Source organism: Notothenia rossii (genome assembly GCF_949606895.1).
Source record: "Notothenia rossii genome assembly, chromosome: 12".
Lineage (NCBI taxonomy): Eukaryota > Metazoa > Chordata > Actinopteri > Perciformes > Nototheniidae > Notothenia > Notothenia rossii.
In genome coordinates this window covers 16,961,853-16,981,390 of record NC_136911.1, presented here as the reverse complement: position 1 = coordinate 16,981,390, position 19,538 = coordinate 16,961,853, and the positions used below count along the sequence as shown (strand labels likewise).

The 19,538-nt window shown below is 41.3% G+C and overlaps 3 protein-coding genes and 1 pseudogene across 7 annotated transcripts in view; 2 read left to right on the top strand and 2 right to left on the bottom strand.

The window, feature by feature from the left end:
* Positions 1-798, bottom strand: part of LOC307026279 (collectin-12-like) — a 29,773-nt gene extending 28,975 nt beyond the window's left edge. Inside the window, exon 1 of one of the 2 annotated variants that reach the window (XM_079661557.1) lies at positions 396-798. In XM_079661557.1, the coding sequence (XP_079517683.1) occupies positions 396-402 (7 nt within the window). In that variant the 5' untranslated portion in view covers positions 403-798. The remainder of the gene's footprint in view (positions 1-395) is intronic. The other variant, XM_079661556.1, reaches the window with a different exon arrangement.
* A 1,652-nt stretch (positions 799-2,450) lies between these two features.
* LOC307026456 (clusterin-like protein 1) lies at positions 2,451-7,366 on the top strand (annotated as a pseudogene). The gene is made up of 5 exons (XR_013810598.1): positions 2,451-3,518; positions 4,419-4,567; positions 5,062-5,458; positions 5,491-5,655; positions 5,857-7,366. The product of XR_013810598.1 is annotated as a clusterin-like protein 1 (transcript).
* A 115-nt stretch (positions 7,367-7,481) lies between these two features.
* tyms (thymidylate synthetase) lies at positions 7,482-12,515 on the top strand. Its single transcript, XM_079661565.1, has 7 exons — positions 7,482-7,831; positions 10,870-10,943; positions 11,010-11,184; positions 11,452-11,553; positions 11,656-11,831; positions 11,922-11,993; positions 12,149-12,515. Exons 1-7 carry the CDS (start codon positions 7,606-7,608, stop codon positions 12,284-12,286), a joined length of 963 nt encoding a protein of 320 aa, XP_079517691.1. The 5' UTR covers positions 7,482-7,605; the 3' UTR covers positions 12,287-12,515.
* Positions 12,516-12,553: 38 nt separating this feature from the next.
* On the bottom strand, positions 12,554-19,462 carry enosf1 (enolase superfamily member 1). Of its 3 annotated transcripts, XM_079661562.1 has the most exons (15): positions 19,306-19,462; positions 19,125-19,227; positions 18,070-18,185; positions 15,324-15,410; positions 15,213-15,239; positions 15,063-15,135; positions 14,944-14,982; positions 14,690-14,772; positions 14,486-14,608; positions 14,275-14,409; positions 13,856-13,897; positions 13,653-13,782; positions 13,261-13,360; positions 13,080-13,161; positions 12,554-12,692 (listed from the first exon to the last, which is right to left on the bottom strand). In XM_079661562.1, the coding sequence occupies exons 1-15, from the start codon at positions 19,384-19,386 to the stop codon at positions 12,600-12,602; spliced, it is 1,314 nt and encodes a 437-aa protein (XP_079517688.1). In that variant the 5' UTR covers positions 19,387-19,462; the 3' UTR covers positions 12,554-12,599. The 3 variants fall into 3 exon arrangements, with proteins under 3 accessions (XP_079517688.1, XP_079517689.1, XP_079517690.1); XM_079661563.1 differs by lacking the exons at positions 19,125-19,227; positions 19,306-19,462 and adding an exon at positions 17,892-17,951 and having other exon boundaries at positions 18,070-18,161; XM_079661564.1 differs by lacking the exons at positions 15,063-15,135; positions 15,213-15,239; positions 15,324-15,410; positions 19,125-19,227; positions 19,306-19,462 and having other exon boundaries at positions 18,070-18,158.
* Between the last annotated feature and the right edge of the window lie 76 nt (positions 19,463-19,538).

Here is a 19,538-nt window from a genome sequence, read left to right as displayed (position 1 = left end):
TGCTGTCAAATGCTACTAATTGGCTTGTAATTAAACATCAGAGACTACAAGATGCGTTCACTGGTCATCTGCCACTCAGGAACTTTTCCTAACAATGGTAAAGTTGAATGGAAGCAGCATCTCAATTCTCCCAACTTCAACAAGTTTTCAAAAATAAATCCTTTACGCAGTCTTATTCTGCAAACATAATTTGGTACATATATATTTGAATGAGATGCAAGTAGTGGACGGAAAAAAGAGACTTCCAAGTATTTCCCAACTTCTGCACCGCAGTACCGTAATGTCATCCAGATGTGAATTGCGCACCACACATAAATACCCACAGAACTAGGTGTAATCTGAGCGTTTGGGGGGAAACACACTTTAGGGATAAAATACACGTAAAGGAAACATACCTTTCATGGCGTTTTATAACTCGTTGAGCACTGAAGAAGAGATGAGGACCCCTGTCACTTTCTGCGCATCTCAGCATCCAGTGCAAAGGTGTAAACTTGCTCCGCAGAAAACGACCCAAACTTATGCAAGGAAACTATAAGTATGTCTTCATGTCGAGTCTTCAGTTTAAAATCCCATCTTCTCTGTCCTGTTGCTCGCTTAGTTTGAAAGGAGTTTTTGCAGGAGTGATGTGATGTTCCCTGAGCCTGAAGGAGGAAGACGTGCTATAAGTGTTAAGTTACACAGAGAAACACGATCAACTTCCGGTGTCGCTTTCAGAATTGAATCGTTTTTTGTTTCGTAACACTGTAAATAAAGCAAACATAGTATATTTTATGAAGAATCACTTTTGTTATCAAGATAAATGTCATTTTTTAACCAGATAATTTACTCTCACTCTAACTGTTTAGCATGTCTCTGAATGTGATAAATTGCTAAATCCAGCAGCCAGTTAGCTATGCACAAAGTTTGCCAAACTAGGTGAGGGAAAGCTAAGCCTAAATTCAAATGTAGCACAATTAAATGTAAAGCTAATTAAAGCTTACCATTGAACAGGTGTTGCTACAGTGTTTAATTTGTACAAAAAATGTAACCATTTCCGAAGTGTACTACAATAAAGCCAGTAGAACTCCTAAAGTTAACCTAGATACAGCACAGTTAACCACACATATGCAAAGCCATAAATGTGCTTCAAGTAAATGTCCAAAATACATGGTTGTTTTAGCTATATCTGCTTATATTCAACCCCACAGCACGTCTACCCTAAAACAAAAGCCAACCTACCAAACTCTTATTTTGGAGTCTAACGTGCATGACATCCGGTTTCCCCAAACTTTCTCTCTAGCTTTCTCTTTGTAACTTTAAATCGTCCACACTTCAGTTTGGGCTCAACCACTGTCCAGCTGAGGTTTTTGAAGTCATACCAGTGCCTGTCCCGTCCCCCCCTGCTGAGTCTCCCCCTGTGGGGATGGAGGAGGTGCGGACAGACCCCGGGCCGTCGTGCGGGGCTGCAGTAATCCAGCCGGAGATGAGATTAAGTTACTGGGGGTTGATGGCAATCGCGTCCCCGGGTGAAAATCTGGTACCCATTAGAGATAATTTCAAAGGTTTGGGGAGGTGGAGCGACACCGAAACGCGACATTTCAGTGCAGTTCCTGTGTGTTTACATATTCACATCTCATTTCCTTTAAGGCAGAAAATCACTTTCATACCCATATGATATTCCTTTAGGTCCATATGGTTCTCCATAATATGTTACTCATGTGGTTTGGGGTATTTTATCAATTGAATTATCACAATAATCTCACATTCCTGTAATACTGCTAACATTTACATATTTTCAAGACCTTTTTATAAATCCTCCATAAAGAAGAGATACGAAAACGGCACAGTAACATTATTTCAATGTGGTCTAGTTATTTTTGTTATTTTATGGAAATTGCTAGAAATATCTATAATAAAGAAAAAGCTTTACAAAAATCAAGAAAATAAGAGAATAGTATCCTTAGAGTAAATTGATTTTATAAATTAAGTATCCATTCTAATTTGTTGGATACAAACAACATTTTTGGACATCATTATAGCAAAAACGTACCTAATGATGTAAATATACTTTATTGTTTTTAGCTTGTATGTTAACTGTGGCCTTTATCTCCCTTTAGGGTTTGCAAAATGAAACCAGACTCATTTTCTCTGCTGTGATACATATTATTCCTCCTTACTTTTTCCCTCGATGATACAGATCTTTACATTGTTTACTTTTAGTTCAAACAACAATTTACATAAAATAGTCCCTATGGACGCCAATACTGACCACGATCCATCATAATTAGGCAGCAGTGGCCGTTTCCCCTTTGACTCCTCCAGGTGCTGTGAAAATGTCAACAGTTCCTGTGTCCATAATCTCTCCGGCCTGCAGATGCAGATCACTGATCAAAGGCTTAACAACAGCTGCATCAGACTAGATCTAAGACAGACTCATGGTTCCACAGAGCAGGTTAGCATCCCTCGGTTATATTGCATTGATTTACAGGAAAAGACACAGATAACACCAACTGTCCAAGCTCTAAAACCCTTTGAGTTTCAAGGAAAAAACGTGACACAGACATCAAACTCAGATCTGTTTTTCTTCTCTCTTTGGATAACAGTGCCTTCAAACCCCGGCTCAGTGCTAATAGCTGGAGTTTGACCCAGGACTCAACATCTTAGTTTCCAGACCAGCCTGAGATGATAAATCGGCTAATTACTTGTTTTCCTAAAGGCTTCAAAACTGTTATTTTACTTTCGGCCATAATTGGAGCAGCAGGCTGGTATTAGGAGCCAGATAGGGATCGTGCACCGCTGATAAAAAGCAGCTGAGGGTCAGGTATCTTACCAGCCCTGCTCCTGCTGGTCCTCATTCAGGGGTTGGGACCTGATTTGCTGGGTCAAGGCTTTTTAGCAGTGGGCTCAGATTAACAGAGAACTGAGAAAGCACACAGGAATTCCACATTTACCACGCTGCTGTTGCTGCCATGTTTAGATAACATGATAAGAACTCAGATTGTCTTGTGTGCAGCAGGACAGTCGCTGGTGCTAGAGGCATGAAAGAAAGAAAGACATTTTGCTTTTTCTCTCACAGAAGGATGTATGATCCAGGATTTAACCATACAGTTTGAAAAAAGTGACATTAGCGTCCTCTTTAAAGTTTTTGTTGTACTTTCTATGGCCTACAGTACAAAGCAAAGCCTAACTCCAGTTTGTGCCAGGTCTCTGCAGGAAGCTCAGGCTTACTGTCAGTCTGATGGAGATTAGAGCAGAACGTCTGACCTGAGGAGTCTGCAGGGGAACAATTAAATGAGATAGAACTGCAATCAATTGAGCATGTCATTTCTCCACTGCGCTAAAATTGCCCTTGATGACATTGATGTGTTGTGCTGGCTGCGTAAAGCTTAATAATGCAAACACACCAATAGGATCTGTGCTTGTGAATAGATCCATAAAAGTAGAACAATCCTTAGAGGAAGCAGGCACCTCACTCTCAACTCTCCAACAGCAAAACCTGCTGCTTCTGTTCTGGAGTCTTGTGTTGCAAAGTTGTCAAGGTAAATATGCTTTTGCAAGTCATTTTGTTTCTGTTTTGCATCTAGAATAACCACAAATCCACCCTTTAAAAGGATCCTTATAGCAGCAAGTACAGCTAAAATGTTCTGTTTTGATTTATTTTGGGACACATGCATGGATGCAGGGATATTTACAAAACTGGTCAGTGTTTTTTAAGTTGATGAACATATTTATGATTGAGAAAGACATTGCAATATGACACATTTCTTCAATGAAGGTGGCCTCAGTGCCAGTTTTCGCTGATTCATGTTCTATTTTTGTCTTTTTCTATTGATTCATACATGAACTCAGAAATGTATGCATTGTTTCAATAGAAGTAAAAGTTGCAAAAATAGGAATTTAATGTAATTGTGTTCATTTCTTTATAAATAATTAAGTTGCCTTGTATTATGGCTATTATCCTTATTATTTTATGGGATTTAGTCCTACTGCAGTAGCTGTAGTTAATGGAAATCTCTTCCGGTAATTTTGTTTATTTGGTCCACACTGATGTGATAATCCATGCTAATAAATGAACATTGGAATAATGAGTTGCACATTATGTTGTATTAATTTTGAAACGGCCTCAATGTAAATCCTTAAGAAATGGCACCACCTTGTGGAAGATCATTACATATTCCATTAAAGTTAATACAATGAAAGCCTGTCTTAGTTGGTGCTGTGTGGTGACAGAATAATGAGAAAGATTTCCTTTTTTCAAGACAAGATAAAGAGGTTGGTTTTTTCAAATTATATTCATTACTGAAGTCCTGCTCTCTGTGGCTGATTCCTCTCCACTGAGCGAGGACATGCTGAAAAGTGAGGCCTTCATCTATAGAAAACCTACAGTACTTTTTCTTACTTATATTGGTGAATAACGGCATGTCTCTTTGTGTGTGTAGAGCTGTCTGCAGCAGGAGAGCAGTGTGTTGATGAGGAGGTAAAGCAAGTGTTACTCGGGATGAAGCGGGTGAAGAAAACAATGGAGAGAAAAAAGGAGAAGCACGGGCATCTCATGGACACCCTGCGGCACAGCATTGACAAGAAGAAGGTATAAACTGTGTTTCTCCACATCAAAATACCAAGAAGTCAGGCTGTATTCAAACACACTTGAAGAACAGTGTAGTTGAACAGTTCCACGCCAGTCTTTGTGAGATATTCTGAAACCCAATACATTTTTTCTGCCTCATAAAGGCAAAGCCACGCAGACAGACATCAAAGCAGAGGGTGACACATCCTTGTGGGAGTAGGCCTATCAGGGTTAAAGTTTTACTGTCATTTTGTTTTTAATGGTTTCAAAATAAAAGGGCTTTGTGTGAAGGCTCCAACCACTTCTTATCCTTAGTGCATCTACTGTGACATGTCTCCTTGCTTTTCACCCTCTGTCTGAAACCAGAGCCCAGTCTGCTTCTCCTCATTTGCATTCAAGGTTTGACATAACATGTTTCTTTCATAATTAAGCTTGAAAAAGAACAAGGGTGAAGACTAAATTGTAACAGGATTCCTGTATCTTTCTGCAGTTGGAAGAGTTTCTAAGTAAAATAGCCGCCCAGCTGGAGGCCACAGAGCATCTTTAAAAAAATGATGAGAACATGGGTCGCACCGACTCACCCAGAAGATCTGGAGCTTCTTCAGGCAGATGATTCTTTCAGCGAGTTACTGTCAAACATCAGCCTCCTGTACAACCAGAGCATCGTGCTGGTGAAGAGGAAGGAACAGGTGTTTGGGGACTCCTTCCTGGCAGCCTTCACCACAGAGTCGAGACCCAGCCTGGTGTCAGCCATGCAGAGCCCTGGCTTCTTCACAACGCTGGGATTCGATAAAATCCTCGGCTCGGTGTCTGACTTTGGGAAGAATGTGCTGGAAGAATTGAGCTCCACAGTGGCTAATGTATTTGAGTAGATAAAAGAAGCAGAGGTGTACTTTCAGCAACCAAGCCCAGGTATCTGATGTCATGACATTTGTGTGTATTATATAATTATATCCATCGTAACATCTGTGATTGTCTGTCTACAAAGACGCTCTCTGCTTTGGGAACGTCCCAGAGCAGAAATCTTTGCAGACGCCTCCGCAGGCAGGCATCAGAGTGCTGGCAACTCCAACATTTGTGCGAGACTTGTGAAGATGATCTGTTAAAAGGTAAATAATGAAGAGATCATTCCAAATCTATTTCGCTCACCATTTATGTGCTTATTGCAAAAAGGACCTCCACCTCAAATGCAGATTCTGGCCCAAATAACACGCTTTTTTTCCCAGGCGGACCGTTAAAAAATGTCTTCGAGTTCACGATGCACACCATGGATTTGTGTGTTCTCTCTATGTGATCATTTGTACTCACAGAGTGTCCCAGTGTCCAGCAGTTACACTCTGAGGTGGAGGAGATGCACTTGCTGCTCAACGCCTCCCAGCAGCAGTACGACAACATGCTGCAGTTGGTGCAGAGACACACAGCGGACACACAGAGGTGGCTGAGCAACATGCAGGACCGGCTGTGCTGGGTCAGCCAGCTGTCAAACAGCACAACGGGCCCACACAACATCTTCAGTGATCACAGTACGTTGTAGAAGTGTATAATGTGTTACACTGTAACTTAGAGTAGGTGATCCGGAATGTTTGGAAGGTTCCTGTGTGGCAAATGCATTTTATTACTTTTTATTTGTCTAGATAATGTGAATTTCTTCCCCAAAAAGCCACCAAAATAATCCTGTTCTGTGCCATTTGTATAGTGTTTAAAATAATAGACTTGATACCTGAAATCGAAATTACAAAACTAACCAAAGACATAGGACCTGATTGTATAATAGAGCTTTAAATTATATATATTATTATTTTTGGCTGTCAAATAATCTTGTTATTGTATTATTTTTAAAAAAAGTTTATGATTAAACGATTTCTTGGCTGACGGAATAGGCGGAAGTAACGATATTTGTCATTCTAGTCGGAACCATTTTTTTTTAACGCAAGCCGTCATCGCCACGGAGGAGCACACAGCCTCTGTGAGAGAGAGAGAGAGAGAGAGAGAGAGAGAGAGAGCTAGAGAGAGCACACCTTTATCTATTTAATGTGTTGTAAAAAATAAATAAATCATTCCAATGTGTACTATAGGACAGTAAAAAAAAAAAAAAAAGTTTGAAAGGGGAATGATTAGTAAAATCTGCATAAATAAAAAGAAAGAATACTATAGGTAACATAAGATAAGAATAAATAAGTTTAAAAGATTTGTTATTGGTTGTGATCATATTCTAAAGATTTTTTGATTATTGAAAAGTATACAGCTCTCTTTCATGAGTGTTGAGAGCTGTATCCATAAATTCATTTTGTGCTCAAAGTGCACCAGATTGATGCATTGAACTTCCACATTTAAAAGAAAATCTTCCCGGGACCCCCCAGGAGAAGGTTAGGTCCACCCCCAAATAAAGCAGGTTAAAATAATTAAATTGCATACATTTGACAACACTGAAAACGGGTCCCACAGACCCAAACAGCACACAAAGGAATAAGCATATAATAATGTGTAATGAAACAAATCCCAATAACTGTATTGCATTGTTTTCTTAGGTGTATGCGCAATTACTTCATACTGTCTTCGTCTTTTTCGTCCTGCATTTATTGTGCCCCCCTCAGAAAATAACTGGCCCCAGCCTGGCCCCCCCCAGTCAAATTGGTCTAGAACCGCCACTGCCTGGCAGTGCACCCAATTAGATTTAAATAAAATGAAATGTGCTTATATGGAATATATTCAATGTTTCCGTTTTCCCACATTTTATTTGTTTTGAATTACTGAAATTACTTTTGTTTTGTTTTTTAAGTATAATTTATTTATTTAATTATTTCTATAATTGTATTTGTCTTTCTGAAACCCTTTTGGCAGGCAAAAGTGAATCTGTACCGGTGTCGGTACCAGATGTGTTCGGGTTACCATAGGGGGCCGTCTCTTACCAAGACACAGGTCTGAGTTTTTGTTGTAAAGTAATAAAGAGGGGCGTACTACTCTCGCGAGAGTCGAGTTAAATTACCCGGGAAAAACTACCGCTTCAACTCAAACCAAACAAAACAGCTCTGTCTGTCAAATACTCTTATTCCCTCAACATGCCTGCTACTTCAAAAATACACTTATCGCAGGGCTGGGAGACGGCGAAACAGACCCAGACGTCGGTGGTGGAGGACAAGAAGAAGAACTTTGGTGTTTTCTGTGATGAACGCGGGTATTTGGATCAGATTGAATACATCATGCAGAACGGCCGAACCAAGGGGGACAGAACCGGGACTGGAGTAGTGTCTGTGTTCGGGGCTCAGGCTAGATACAGCTTGCGAGGTCTGTCACATTATACCCTTTATTGTTCTGTATGTATTAGTTTATTATGCATTGGTACTTATTATTATTATTATTCTAACAAACAATTGCGCAGGAAGTTTTCCTTTCATTTGAAGTATCAATTAATCGAAGTGTGTTCATATAACCCAATATCTCCCATTTTACATTTCGTCTCAGTGGACTTAACAGTTTTTACAGAATATGGGGAAACATGTTAGAAACTTCGGGGAGAGTGAGAGGAGGGATCCCTCTCCCATGACGGACATACGTGTCTCATATGTCGCGTGTACATAAAACACTAGCAATATAGGTCGTCCAAATGCTCGAACGTGCATTTGTCTATGAATAAGAAGATGATTAATCCAGGTGGATGTCAACAATACTGTGGGAGCCATCAAAGAAAAGGTGAGCAACAAGCCAGAAGAACACAGGCACACCCACGACTCAGGAACACAGAAACAGGCATGGACACGACTCATGATCACGACTCAGGCTGCATCTCAAGTCGGTTATTTTCATTTCCTCGCTCCTTGGTATCACCGAAAGTTGATTTGTCTGCGCCATCTTGAGTAGCGTCCCATGGCGCTTATTTCTGCCGGAGGAGCGATAATCAAGGAACTACCAGACCATCCTCCAGTGAAATCCTCAGCCACTCGCCCCACCCCCTTACTGTGTATCGCTCACTGATTGGACGATGCGAGCAGTTTCCCAGCGGAGTGAAGAAAATACATGAAACTCACGGGAGTCACACTCCTCAGTTTACTTTATACTGCGTTTTGTTTCAATTAATGTATTATTTAGTTACAAATATGTGATATATCTGAACAACAAAGTGGTCAAAAATAATTGTATTTATTGGAAACATTTTCATAATCGCTTTTTTCGTTTTACATTTTCATTTAGTGTGCAGTCCAATGAATGTTAATCTAACTGGGTTTTGATAGATAACATGTCTCTTTCTTTTCTTCTTATTTCTATTTTGCACTCTAATCAATATTAATCTAACTATTGTTCGTTTATACATTTTAAGAATGGCGTTTATCTTTTTTGAGAATGAGACGCAAGGATTCTATTTAACCGACCTGAGATGCAGCCTCAGGATCTACTACTAAGGGTCCACGACTCAGGACCACATCAACAGGCACCAGCAAGCATTGTGATCAAGCACTCAGGATCCATTACAACGGAACACTGCAACATGCACCGCCACGTACACGTATTCCCACTCCTAAATGAGTCATGCATTCAAAAATGTATCTGCAAAATAAAAGTATACAGGTTCTTCTGAGCAAGTGTTCTTTGATTGAGATAATTTTTTTAGGAGATAAATGATCTATTAGTTTGTTTAATTTATCAACAGTGCATGCTTTTAAGAAGTTTTGCTTATAACATTTTAAATCTGCAGCTTTAAGTCCTTAAAGCTGTAAAATGAACCTAGTGGAGTAAGAAGTACTCCGTTTCTGCATTTTAGTGGAGTGGTACTGAAATGCCAAAGTTATGTCTCTGGTATCAGCAGTACATCGTTTCTCCACCAGGGAGAACTGACAGGTTGCTTTATTACGAAAATGTTCAACTGTCAACATTTCTTATCCATATCTTGGTCAGATTTTTGTAATAATAATTGCTACAGGAAGAGGATGGAGGTACAGTTGCAGCAGAGGAATGTCAGCTGAGTCTGGAGAGGCCTACAAATCATCACTGGCTACAAAGAGCCAGACTCTCAGGTCCAGGGGAGCCAACAGTGGGCAAACAACCTGAACATTTTCTTTAACAGATTTGACCAGTCTGGCGCCCCTCCATGGCCCCATTCCCCCCTGCTGTACTACATTCGAGGTCCAGATGGCATCAGCTCGAGGCTCCTCAAATCCTGCGCAGACCAGGTGTGTGGGGTCGTGGACGTCCTCTTCAACCTGAGCCTGAAGCAAGGGAGGGGTACCACTACTGTGGTAGACGTCGTGTGATACCTGCGCGAAAGACCCCCCTCCCCGAAGGATTTCAACAGCTACCGGTCGGCGGCGCTGACATCACAGCTGATGAAGACCCTGGAAAGGCTGGTCCTTGGACACCTTCGGCCCCGTGTGAGGACATAGATGGACCCGCTGCAGTTCACCTACCAGCCTGACATCGGGGTGGAGGACGCTGTCAGCAACCTGCTGCAGAGGTCCCTCTCTCACCTGGAGAAGGCTGGGGAACACCATCCAGCCCCTGCTTCTGAGAGACAAGCTGCAGCTCTTGGGGGCGGATCGCCATCTCATCGCCTGGATCCTGGACTACCTCACCAACCGTACGCAGTACGTGAGGACCAAGGAGTGTCAGTAAGACACCATCATCTTCAGTACGGAGGCCCCTCAGGGGGCGGTGCTGGCGCCGTTTCTCTTCACCCTCTACAGTGCCACCTGCAGAAATTCTCTGACGACTCGGCCATCGTCTGCTTCATCTTTAACGAGGACAACAGGGAGTACAGGGAACTGACCCAGGACTTCACCCTCTGGTGCCAGAGGAACAACGTTGAGCTCCACACAGGGAAGACCAAGGAGCTGGTGTGGGATTTCAGACGGCGCCGACACTCTCCGCCAAACCAGTGAACATCCAGGGAGCAGACAGTAGCTGAACAGTGCAGCGGACAGACAGTATGGCTGCCGGAGAATGGCGGCCATACTGTCTGTCCGCTGCACTGTTCAGCTCCTTCCGTGACAGGCTGCTTCCCCCGCTGTGTTTCACAGAGATATTGCAGGTCTGCTCTCCCTGCAGCGATCAGGATTTCCGACCAGCATGGCCCTGGTAGACTCACTGGTATTCCTCACTGTAATTACACCAATGTGCAATAATATAACAAACAAGACTGTTGTGCAATTACACTTATGTGAAATTAGTAGGATCTACTTTGAATGGGACTTGTAAATTAGAATAATTTTTACTTTTTTTTTGTCTCCATCTTCACTTTTTGCTGTAAAAATGTACATTAACAATTTTATTTCATTTTATGTATTATACGGCTACTAGTCTGTAATGTCAAATAACGCTGCTTTTATTCATAGACCAGTTTCCCCTGCTGACGACCAAGAGAGTGTTTTGGAAAGGGATCCTTGAAGAATTGCTGTGGTTCATTAAGGTGAGGATTGACCTCTTTTTCTTTCCACCCACATCACAGTTTTTATAGTTTTTTGTGTCATCACAGGGATCAACAAATGCAAAGGAGCTGTCTGCGAAAGGGGTGAAGATTTGGGAAGCCAACGGTTCCCGGGCCTTCCTGGACAAGCTCGGGTTCACTGAGAGAGAGGAGGGCGACCTGGGACCTGTGTACGGGTTCCAGTGGAGGCACTTTGGTGCAGAGTACACAAACATGCACACAGGTAAAGCAGCCCAGAGTTTACTTTTTTTGTTGTTTGATACATAGTTTAAGTGTATATCCCACTTTCTCATTTTGAAGGATTTATGCATCTGTATTTTTTTTATATTGAGTTGTGCAACAACACTATACATTGTTTTTATCTCAAACTCCTTGAAAAAGAGTGAATAAGACAACTTGTAAAATATTATTTTAAAAAAAATCTATTTGAACTCATAACAATGACTGTGCCTCAGAACTCAAAAGAACCAATATGTAATGTTTTTTACAGATTACACAGGACAGGGTGTTGACCAGCTGCAGAATATCATTGACACCATCAACACCAATCCAGAAGACAGACGCATCATGATGTGCGCATGGAACCCAAAAGGTGTGGCATCAACAACATTTGAAATCCCTAAACGGCTCTTAGGTTCTCCTTGACTCTGATTGTAGTGCGATGCATCATTTTGAATGTCTCCTTCTCATGTAGACCTGCCCCAGATGGCTCTGCCCCCCTGCCACGCCCTGTGTCAGTTCTACGTGTGTGACGGTGAGCTGTCCTGTCAGCTGTACCAGCGCTCGGGTGATATGGGCCTCGGGGTGCCTTTCAATATCGCCAGCTACGCACTTCTGACCTACATGATCGCACACATCACTGGACTCAAGGTAAGAGCACTGTGCTTTTGTCAAATCTCACCTTTAGCGTTTGGCATTGCGTTCACCTGACAGTTTGTCTCTTTTACTCCTTATCTTCAGCCTGGTGACTTTGTTCATACGCTGGGCGACGCTCACATCTACATCAACCACATCGAACCCCTAAAAGTACAGGTGGGTTACTTAGACAGCTTTCTAATTCAAACCTACACTTAGTCTAGGTGTTTATTTAGTCTATTCATTAACTTGTGAACCATCTTTGAGCACCAGGAAAAGCACTGTATAAATACCATGTATTAATATTATGACACTTCTGTCTATTTTTGCAGCTTCAGAGGGAGATCCGTCCCCTCCCCAAGCTGAAGATCCTGAGAAAAGTTGAGAGCATCGATGATTTCCGTGCAGAGGACTTTGAGATCTGCGACTACAACCCTCATCCCACCATTAAGATGCAGATGGCTGTGTAAAAATAACAGTTTTTTTAGGGATTATTATTTGTGGAAAGTGACTAGAAGATCTATTTTCATGTCATTTAATTCAATGTTGCAAAATGTATTTCTTTCAAATAAAATGTTGTTTTTTTTAATCACGTTCTTGTAAATTGTGTTTTTGCCATTTTCCCTTTATAATTTGGAAATTAAACGTCAGCTGGATTTGTACATACTTGTTATGTCTGACAGAAGCCTAGCACACTTACACATTTGTACTCTTGCATTTTTTTTGGTCTATTATACTGTTAGACTTAAGCACATTTTTTGTTAAATGTCTCAGATGAAGTCCTTATTTGTTTTTAAGCTGTTTCCATACATCTCCTTCAGGGTACTGGTGTCTCTGCACTGATGATTCCAGCATCTCACAAGAGTAGCCTGCATCCTGAGAACAATAAGCACAGTGTACTCAAACAACACTGCTGGAAATTAACTAAGCACATTTAAATTATTATCAGTTAAGATAAAACTATTGATCCTTTGGTGATATTCAAAATCTTGCCAGCAGTATATATCGTAATACATAAGCAAAATGACATGTAGGCATTAATAAATAGGTATTTGTGATTATAATATACATTATGACATTATATTGTTTTCACTTTATGTAATGTATTCATATTTTGATGCTTTTTATTTAAGAGTTTTGAAAGAAATTCCAGCACTGACTTAGACGCTGATAGGATAAACATTAGCGTTTTTAAAGACTTATGCAGAGATTTATTTTCAGATCTTAGTTTGTTAAATTATAGTTGACATCGGTCCGTCTTACCTTGGGAGGCATGTAGCACGCGTCGTGAATCACCACAGGACTGGTGAAGTGCTCATGCAGGTGGTCCACATATTCACACATTCTAGAAAGAGATGGGGAGGAAAAATAGTGCTGATTAGAAATGAATAATCACTTTCAGTCAAGAGCTCTTAATTGTGACAGAAGCAAAGCCTGCTCTTACCGATTGCTGAGGCTTGCAGACACACAGATGTAGTCGAACAGAATCAGATGCTGGACGAGTTCACAGAGACCGACGCCTCCAGCATGAGGACACACAGGCACTATGGGAAAAACATAGTATGTGTAATGTAGACATGCTTTTCATACAGATATCACACTAAGAATATGCTGAATACACAAATTAGAAATCCTTTTAATAAGTAAAAAATAAAAATGCAGTTCATAGTTTTCCATTGACCTCCAATCAGATGGTAGAAAACGTTATATTTTTTACATACAGTATCTAATAACCTTTTACTTCTTTTTGGCACATTTAAGACTCTTTAAATCTTCATATTGTCTTTTTTAGGGCTACATATATGATTATTTGGGAATTCATGTCTTTGTTTATACCCTGGAACTTGTGGGCCATCAGCAGCACTGCCAGGTTCTCGTTGACACTGCCCAGCCGACAGCAGTCTATCTGGACGAACTGCAGGGCCGAGGCTTGGAGGAACTGTTTAAACATCACCCTGTTGTGACACTGCAGAGGAAACAGTTACCAACCAACCATCAATTCATCAGCCGGTGGTATGCACACTGGAACAAACACTAACCTGCTCTCCTGTCGCCACTCCGATCCCGAGAGGAGCCAAAGCCTGAAGCGACAGAACATCTTTTATCAGTCTTTTACATAAATAGATTATTGATCAGGCCAACTGGGCACAGACCCAGGGGTCCAGGCAGGCAACGAAAAAAAAAAAAAATACAAAAAGAAGAAACATGACCAATACAATGAAATAAAAAAAGGCAAAAACGGACACATTACAACCACAAGGGGATGCAAACGGGAACAAAAACCCCACTATGTGACAAAATGACCAAAAAGAGAATGAATGGCCACAAATAGATGCAAAAGGCACACACACACACAACATTAAATACCACAATCGGACACAAAGAACCACAGAGAAGGATTTGGTCTCTTTCTCCATATGGGTGACTGTGTTTAGTGTAAGTGTGTTCTCTCTCTCACCTTGGAGATAGCAGCGTGACCCAGGATGTCATCAGGAGACGTGGGCTCCTCGATCCAGAGAGGTTTAAACTCCGCCAGGCTGGACACCCAGCTTATGGCCTCGGCTACATCCCACCTCTGGTTGGCATCAATCATCTGAATGCAAAAACACACATAACTAGTACACTTGTGTCTAATGTAAATACAATTGGTTAGGGGAAACCAACGTTACCAAAGTGTTTTCTGGCCCAATCATTTTCCTTATAAGGCGGCACCGGCGTATGTCGTCCTGTAGATCAGCGCCTACTTTCACCTTGAATTTAGTCCAACCACTTTTAAGAGCATCTGTGCAGAGCTTGAAAAACACACAACTGTCATTGTTATTTTCATGATTTGTTAAACCTGAGATATTATTGGTATTTTATGGCACAGAGACCTGTTGGAGCTGCTGGTCTGGGTAGTTGAGCCATGCACAGGAAGTGGTGTAAGCAGGATAACCCTCTTTCAGCATTTCCTCCTCTGGGGGGCGAGAGAAACACAAAGTTAATAAACACCTGAGTGTTTTAATAGAGCAACCATGAAGTGCAGGGACCTATTATGCATGCTTAAAGTACTCCTGGTAAAGAGGCAATTCCACTCTGCAAAATCCCATTCAGCCATGTAATTAATGACTTTTGATAGTGTGCTCACCTCTGTGCTGCTTGTCCTCCTGTGCTTTCACGAGTATGTCTGAAAAGAGAAGCAGATAGAGTGTTTCCTTCACTACACTGCACTCAGGAAAATAGATTTATTTTCTGGATCAGTCTCACCTAGAGCCTCCTCCTCTGTAAGAGCGTCAGTGATGTATCTGAAGTCAATGCATGAGATAACCTGCTTGGGATTCTAAATTGACACATATAAATCATGATATTTCCCTTGTGGTCACATCCTGGACGTAAATCAAATTTCCCATGACTCACCATATCAACAAGAAGCTTCCACAGTGGCTGCAGGAAAAATACACCATGAGTCAGGAGGCTTGTGAAGGAAAATGAGTTTTTCTAATCATAACTCATCAAAAAAGTTCTGACCTTGCCCTCTGCCCTCGCCCACAGGTCCCACACAGCATTCAGGACTGCAGCTGTGGCCAGGTGGATCACTCCTTTCTCTGGGCCTAGCTGGATAACACAACCGTTTTTAACATTACATGGGTTGTGCATCCAAATTGGAGTAACATTTTTTGCATATTGGGGAAAAACTAAAAGCTAAATTAAAACCTGTGAATGAATGATGTAGTTAGAGAGTTATGTTGTTTTTTCTAAGTATACTATTATTACCCAGGCCTTTGGGACCTTCACATATTAGATTATTTCACATAACCTTTTGTAAACGTTATAAATTGCTTTTCTTTGTATCCAAAGAGCGCATTCTACTTGACAGTCAGTCAGCACTCTTGACCAGGACAATAGGCGCGTTCACACCGGAGTACTTTTCCCCGTTTAGTTCCGTTAGTACCCCTTATGTCGCGTTCACACCAAAAAGTGTACTTAGTGCCGGGAACTTTTACCCCCATTTTTAGTGCCTGCTAGAGAGGTGGTACCAAAAAAGTACCAATTTATATTTGCTGGGCGAATTGGAAACCACGCCCCGTAAAACTCTGAAAAGTTTGAAGCCGGCATTAGGCGCATTCACACCGCAGTACTTTTCCCACAAAGGTTCATGAGAACTTAGTTCATGAGAACTCTTTAATTCTCATGAACTAACTATGTACAGATCGCGTTCACACCGGAATAAGTCCCTGGGGGAGGATTAGGCAAATGAAGCCGCTGACGTCACTTCTTCTTCTTCTTCTGGCCGCAAACAACTTCACGGCGTATACTGCCACCCAAAGTCCCCGGCCGGAAGTCCCCGGAGATTTACTTCCGAGTAAATCGCCAGGAAGCCGACACCTCCTCATTTCCACCGCTCCCATATTTTCTTTTGTGTTGCCATAAATTAATCTCTCTGCGTTTGTGCGCTGGGCTAATGCTAATAATGCTAATGTGAGGATAATAAAATGGCGGCTTCACAAAACTTTTTGGGAGTGTTACGGGTGTGGTCAAGTACCTGCTCTCTAGCAGGGACGGAAAAGGGGGTAATAAAGGTTCTGATTAACTAATTTTAGTTCCGGCTCTTTTTGGTGTGAACGTGACATTTCGGAACTAAAGTGGGAAAAGTACTGTGGCATTGTATTTGCTGGCATTAGCATTATTAGCATTAGCCCCGCGCACCAACGGAGAGAGAATAGGCTTGTTTGAGATGAGCTGCGGCTCGCCTCGAAAGTAGACGAGAATAGCCGATTGCAGCCGGGGGAGGTCTCAAAAAGCTCGCCTGAAGTCGGACAGCTCGGAGTCGGCTTCTTCTTCTTCTCTTGGTTTTTTGGCGGATTGCAAACAACTTTAATTAAGGTGCATACCGCCACCTCCGGAGTCGGCTTGACTCGGTTTGCATTTATAAAGTAAATACATATATAATACATTTGTTCCTGCTCAAGATTAGATTCAACTTTATTGTTATTGCACAGATTACAGGTACTGAGACAGCGAAATGCAGTTTAGCTTCTAACCAGGAGTGCAAAATGCAGTAAAGTGAAAATTAATACACAATCTACAGAATAAAATATATAATTAATTGAATGATGAATAAACAGTGAGGGGTCTGAATACACTAGATATACACAGCAGCCTGTGAGCAGTATGAACAGTGTGTATGAATTTGCTAAGATATATAAAGTATGAAAACGGTAAGCAGTGCAAGTATAGTATAAAATATATAGATATTAATTTCATGATGATAAACATTGTGGAACAATGATGAAAAATGTGAATGGAAGTGGCGACGTAAAACTGGCAAAACAACGAAAAACTTTTGGAGAGTTTCATCACCAGCACGTGGTAAAAACCACCAATGAGTGAGTCAGCTCGAGATACCAGCGAGTCGATTCCCATCAAGCATTTTGCTTCCGCAGCCCGTGGAGAGAAACTGCGCCGCCTCGCTCTCAAGTCTGCATGCGTCTTTGTCCCGCGAGATTTCAACGTCTCATGTAGACGAGCCTCTAGACTCTAGCAAGTCGGACAAAATGACTAACCATCATGCAACGCACTAGAAAGACGGCGATCGCAATTGCGCAGGTCTGCGTCGGTCTCGCTCATCTCAAACAAGCCTACTAATTTATGGCAACACAAAAAGGAACATGGGAGCGTTGGAGTGATGAGGAGGTGTCGGCGTTCTGGCGATTTACTCGGAAGGCTTCAGTAGAAGCTGCTGGGACTCCCAGCAGCTTCTACTGAAGCCAGTCCCCAACTCCGGGGACTTCCGGCCGGGGACTTCGGGTGGCAGTATACGCCGTGAAGTTGTTTGCGGCCTGCCAGTAAACCCAAAGCAGAAGAAGACGAAGTGACATCAGCGGCTCATTTGCGTAATCTTCCCTCAGGGAAAAGTACTCCGGTCTGAACGCGATTGGTACTTAGTGCCCTGGGGTACTAACTAAGTACGGCAAAGTACTTGGTGTGAAAGCGGCTATTGGGACCTTCAGAAAGTAGATGTGTTGAATTTGATACCCTTTGCGCTCATTATGAATCAATTTTCTTTTTATTTCAAGAGCCTCTTCTTTATATTACCTTTTGAAAAGCCTGGATTTGGCACATGTATTTGCCTTGGCCCATCAGTCTTGATCAGGACTTGGGGACATTTAGAAACTAGATTCAAGTACATGCAAGTCTTTTCAATATCATATGTAAAAACAGTTCACACATTTATTTATATTTTATTTTTCAGTGCTTGAGTCCCTGTTCTCACCCATCTCATCTGGCTATCACTTGTCAGGAGGCGGTAAAATCCACGGAAGTCGCTCACAATCCCCTGCAAGGATTTCCCAACAATCAGTCCAGCTAGAGCCCCCACAGCACACACCACTGCGGGGATATAATAAAACATAATTCAGACTCTAAAGACAACTTTATGTATCACTATGGTCTTAAGTTAAGACCATAGTGATACATAAAGTTTTCTGTCTCAGTCAGTTAAGACTCTTAACTATTATGTTTGTTTTATGTAGCTGGAAGAGCTACGAGAAAGATTTATTCTGAATAATGTGTATGTAGGCCAATAACTTTTTATTAATAAGATAGTAGCCTAGCATTTTAGCATTAACTAAAATATATACTGTAATATTGGAACTTGAAAGAAGTGGTATTTGAATACAAGGAAACAAATTCAGAGTTTATTAGAAGCCCTTGGATGTAAGAGTAACCAAAAGGTAGTACTTTTTTTTTTTTTTTTAATCATTGAGTAAACATTAATACATTGATGGAGTAACCTAACTAAGAGACATCATTTATTAAATCTTTCATATTGTGTTCAACAATAACTGAACAGCATTTAACAACTGTGCTATGTTATTGTATTGTTGCATTTTCATAGCATGTTGTATTCCAACTTTACACAACAGGCACTTTATAATTAGTTTAACTGATCAACTGTTAAATTAATTTAAAAAATGAGTAAAATTAATGAAAAAGAGTGATTTCGAGGAATTCTTTGCTGATTATTTCCTGTGAGTAATGCATTTCAATCCATTGAATCAAACATAAACTAGCTTCTTTAAGTAATAACAACAACAAACTTTAAAAATAATATCCTTTTTTTTCTTATAAAAATTGTATGAAAGGTTGAGATGTAACCAACTGTAAAAAAAATATATATTTAAAAGTTTTAATGACTCACGACCCCATTTTAAACTTTGGCGAACCCTAGTGGAGGTCGGGACCCCTATGTTGGAAACCAGTGATAGTGGACTACAAATCGTGTTTTGGTATTTAAACAAGCTACATTCTGTTTCTGGTAAATCTTACCAATCTCCGTGCCTTTCCCCAGAGTGAAAGTGAGGCCGAAGCCCTTCAACCCGCAGTCCGTGTCGATGACCACATACGCGGCGGAGTAATCTGGGTCTGTGTGCTGCAGTGCACAGCGGATAGTTACAGCCCATGCTCAGAAATATAGCACACTGTGCTACAGCTGCACACACTTCCTTACCATTGCATCGGAGCCGTGTTGCTCCAAAGACGTCGGAAATCTCACATCCCTGACCGTCAAACTGATAATTGTGTGCAACATTTCCCCACTGGGTTTACATTAGTCTTGTGATTCAGTCAACGTTAGAGTGTTTATTTCAAAGTGATATGTGACTGGTAGAAGTTGATCACACCCACCTCAGCTTGCAATTGGTTTAAACCATAGACATACCCACCTGACACTTAAAGAGACAT

Coding starts and splice junctions, on each gene's coding strand:
- tyms (XM_079661565.1), top strand. CDS start 7,606: ATGCCTGCTACTTCAAAAATACACTTATCGCAGGGCTGGGAGACGGCG. Junction 7,832..10,869: donor GGCTAGATACAGCTTGCGAG/GTCTGTCACATT, acceptor TTTTATTCATAG/ACCAGTTTCCCCTGCTGACG. Junction 11,994..12,148: donor TCGAACCCCTAAAAGTACAG/GTGGGTTACTTA, acceptor CTATTTTTGCAG/CTTCAGAGGGAGATCCGTCC.
- enosf1 (XM_079661562.1), bottom strand. CDS start 19,386: ATGTTGCACACAATTATCAGTTTGACGGTCAGGGATGTGAGATTTCCG. Junction 15,240..15,323: donor GGGCGAGGGCAGAGGGCAAG/GTCAGAACTTTT, acceptor TTTTTCCTGCAG/CCACTGTGGAAGCTTCTTGT. Junction 13,361..13,652: donor GATGGCCCACAAGTTCCAGG/GTATAAACAAAG, acceptor TTTTTCCCATAG/TGCCTGTGTGTCCTCATGCT.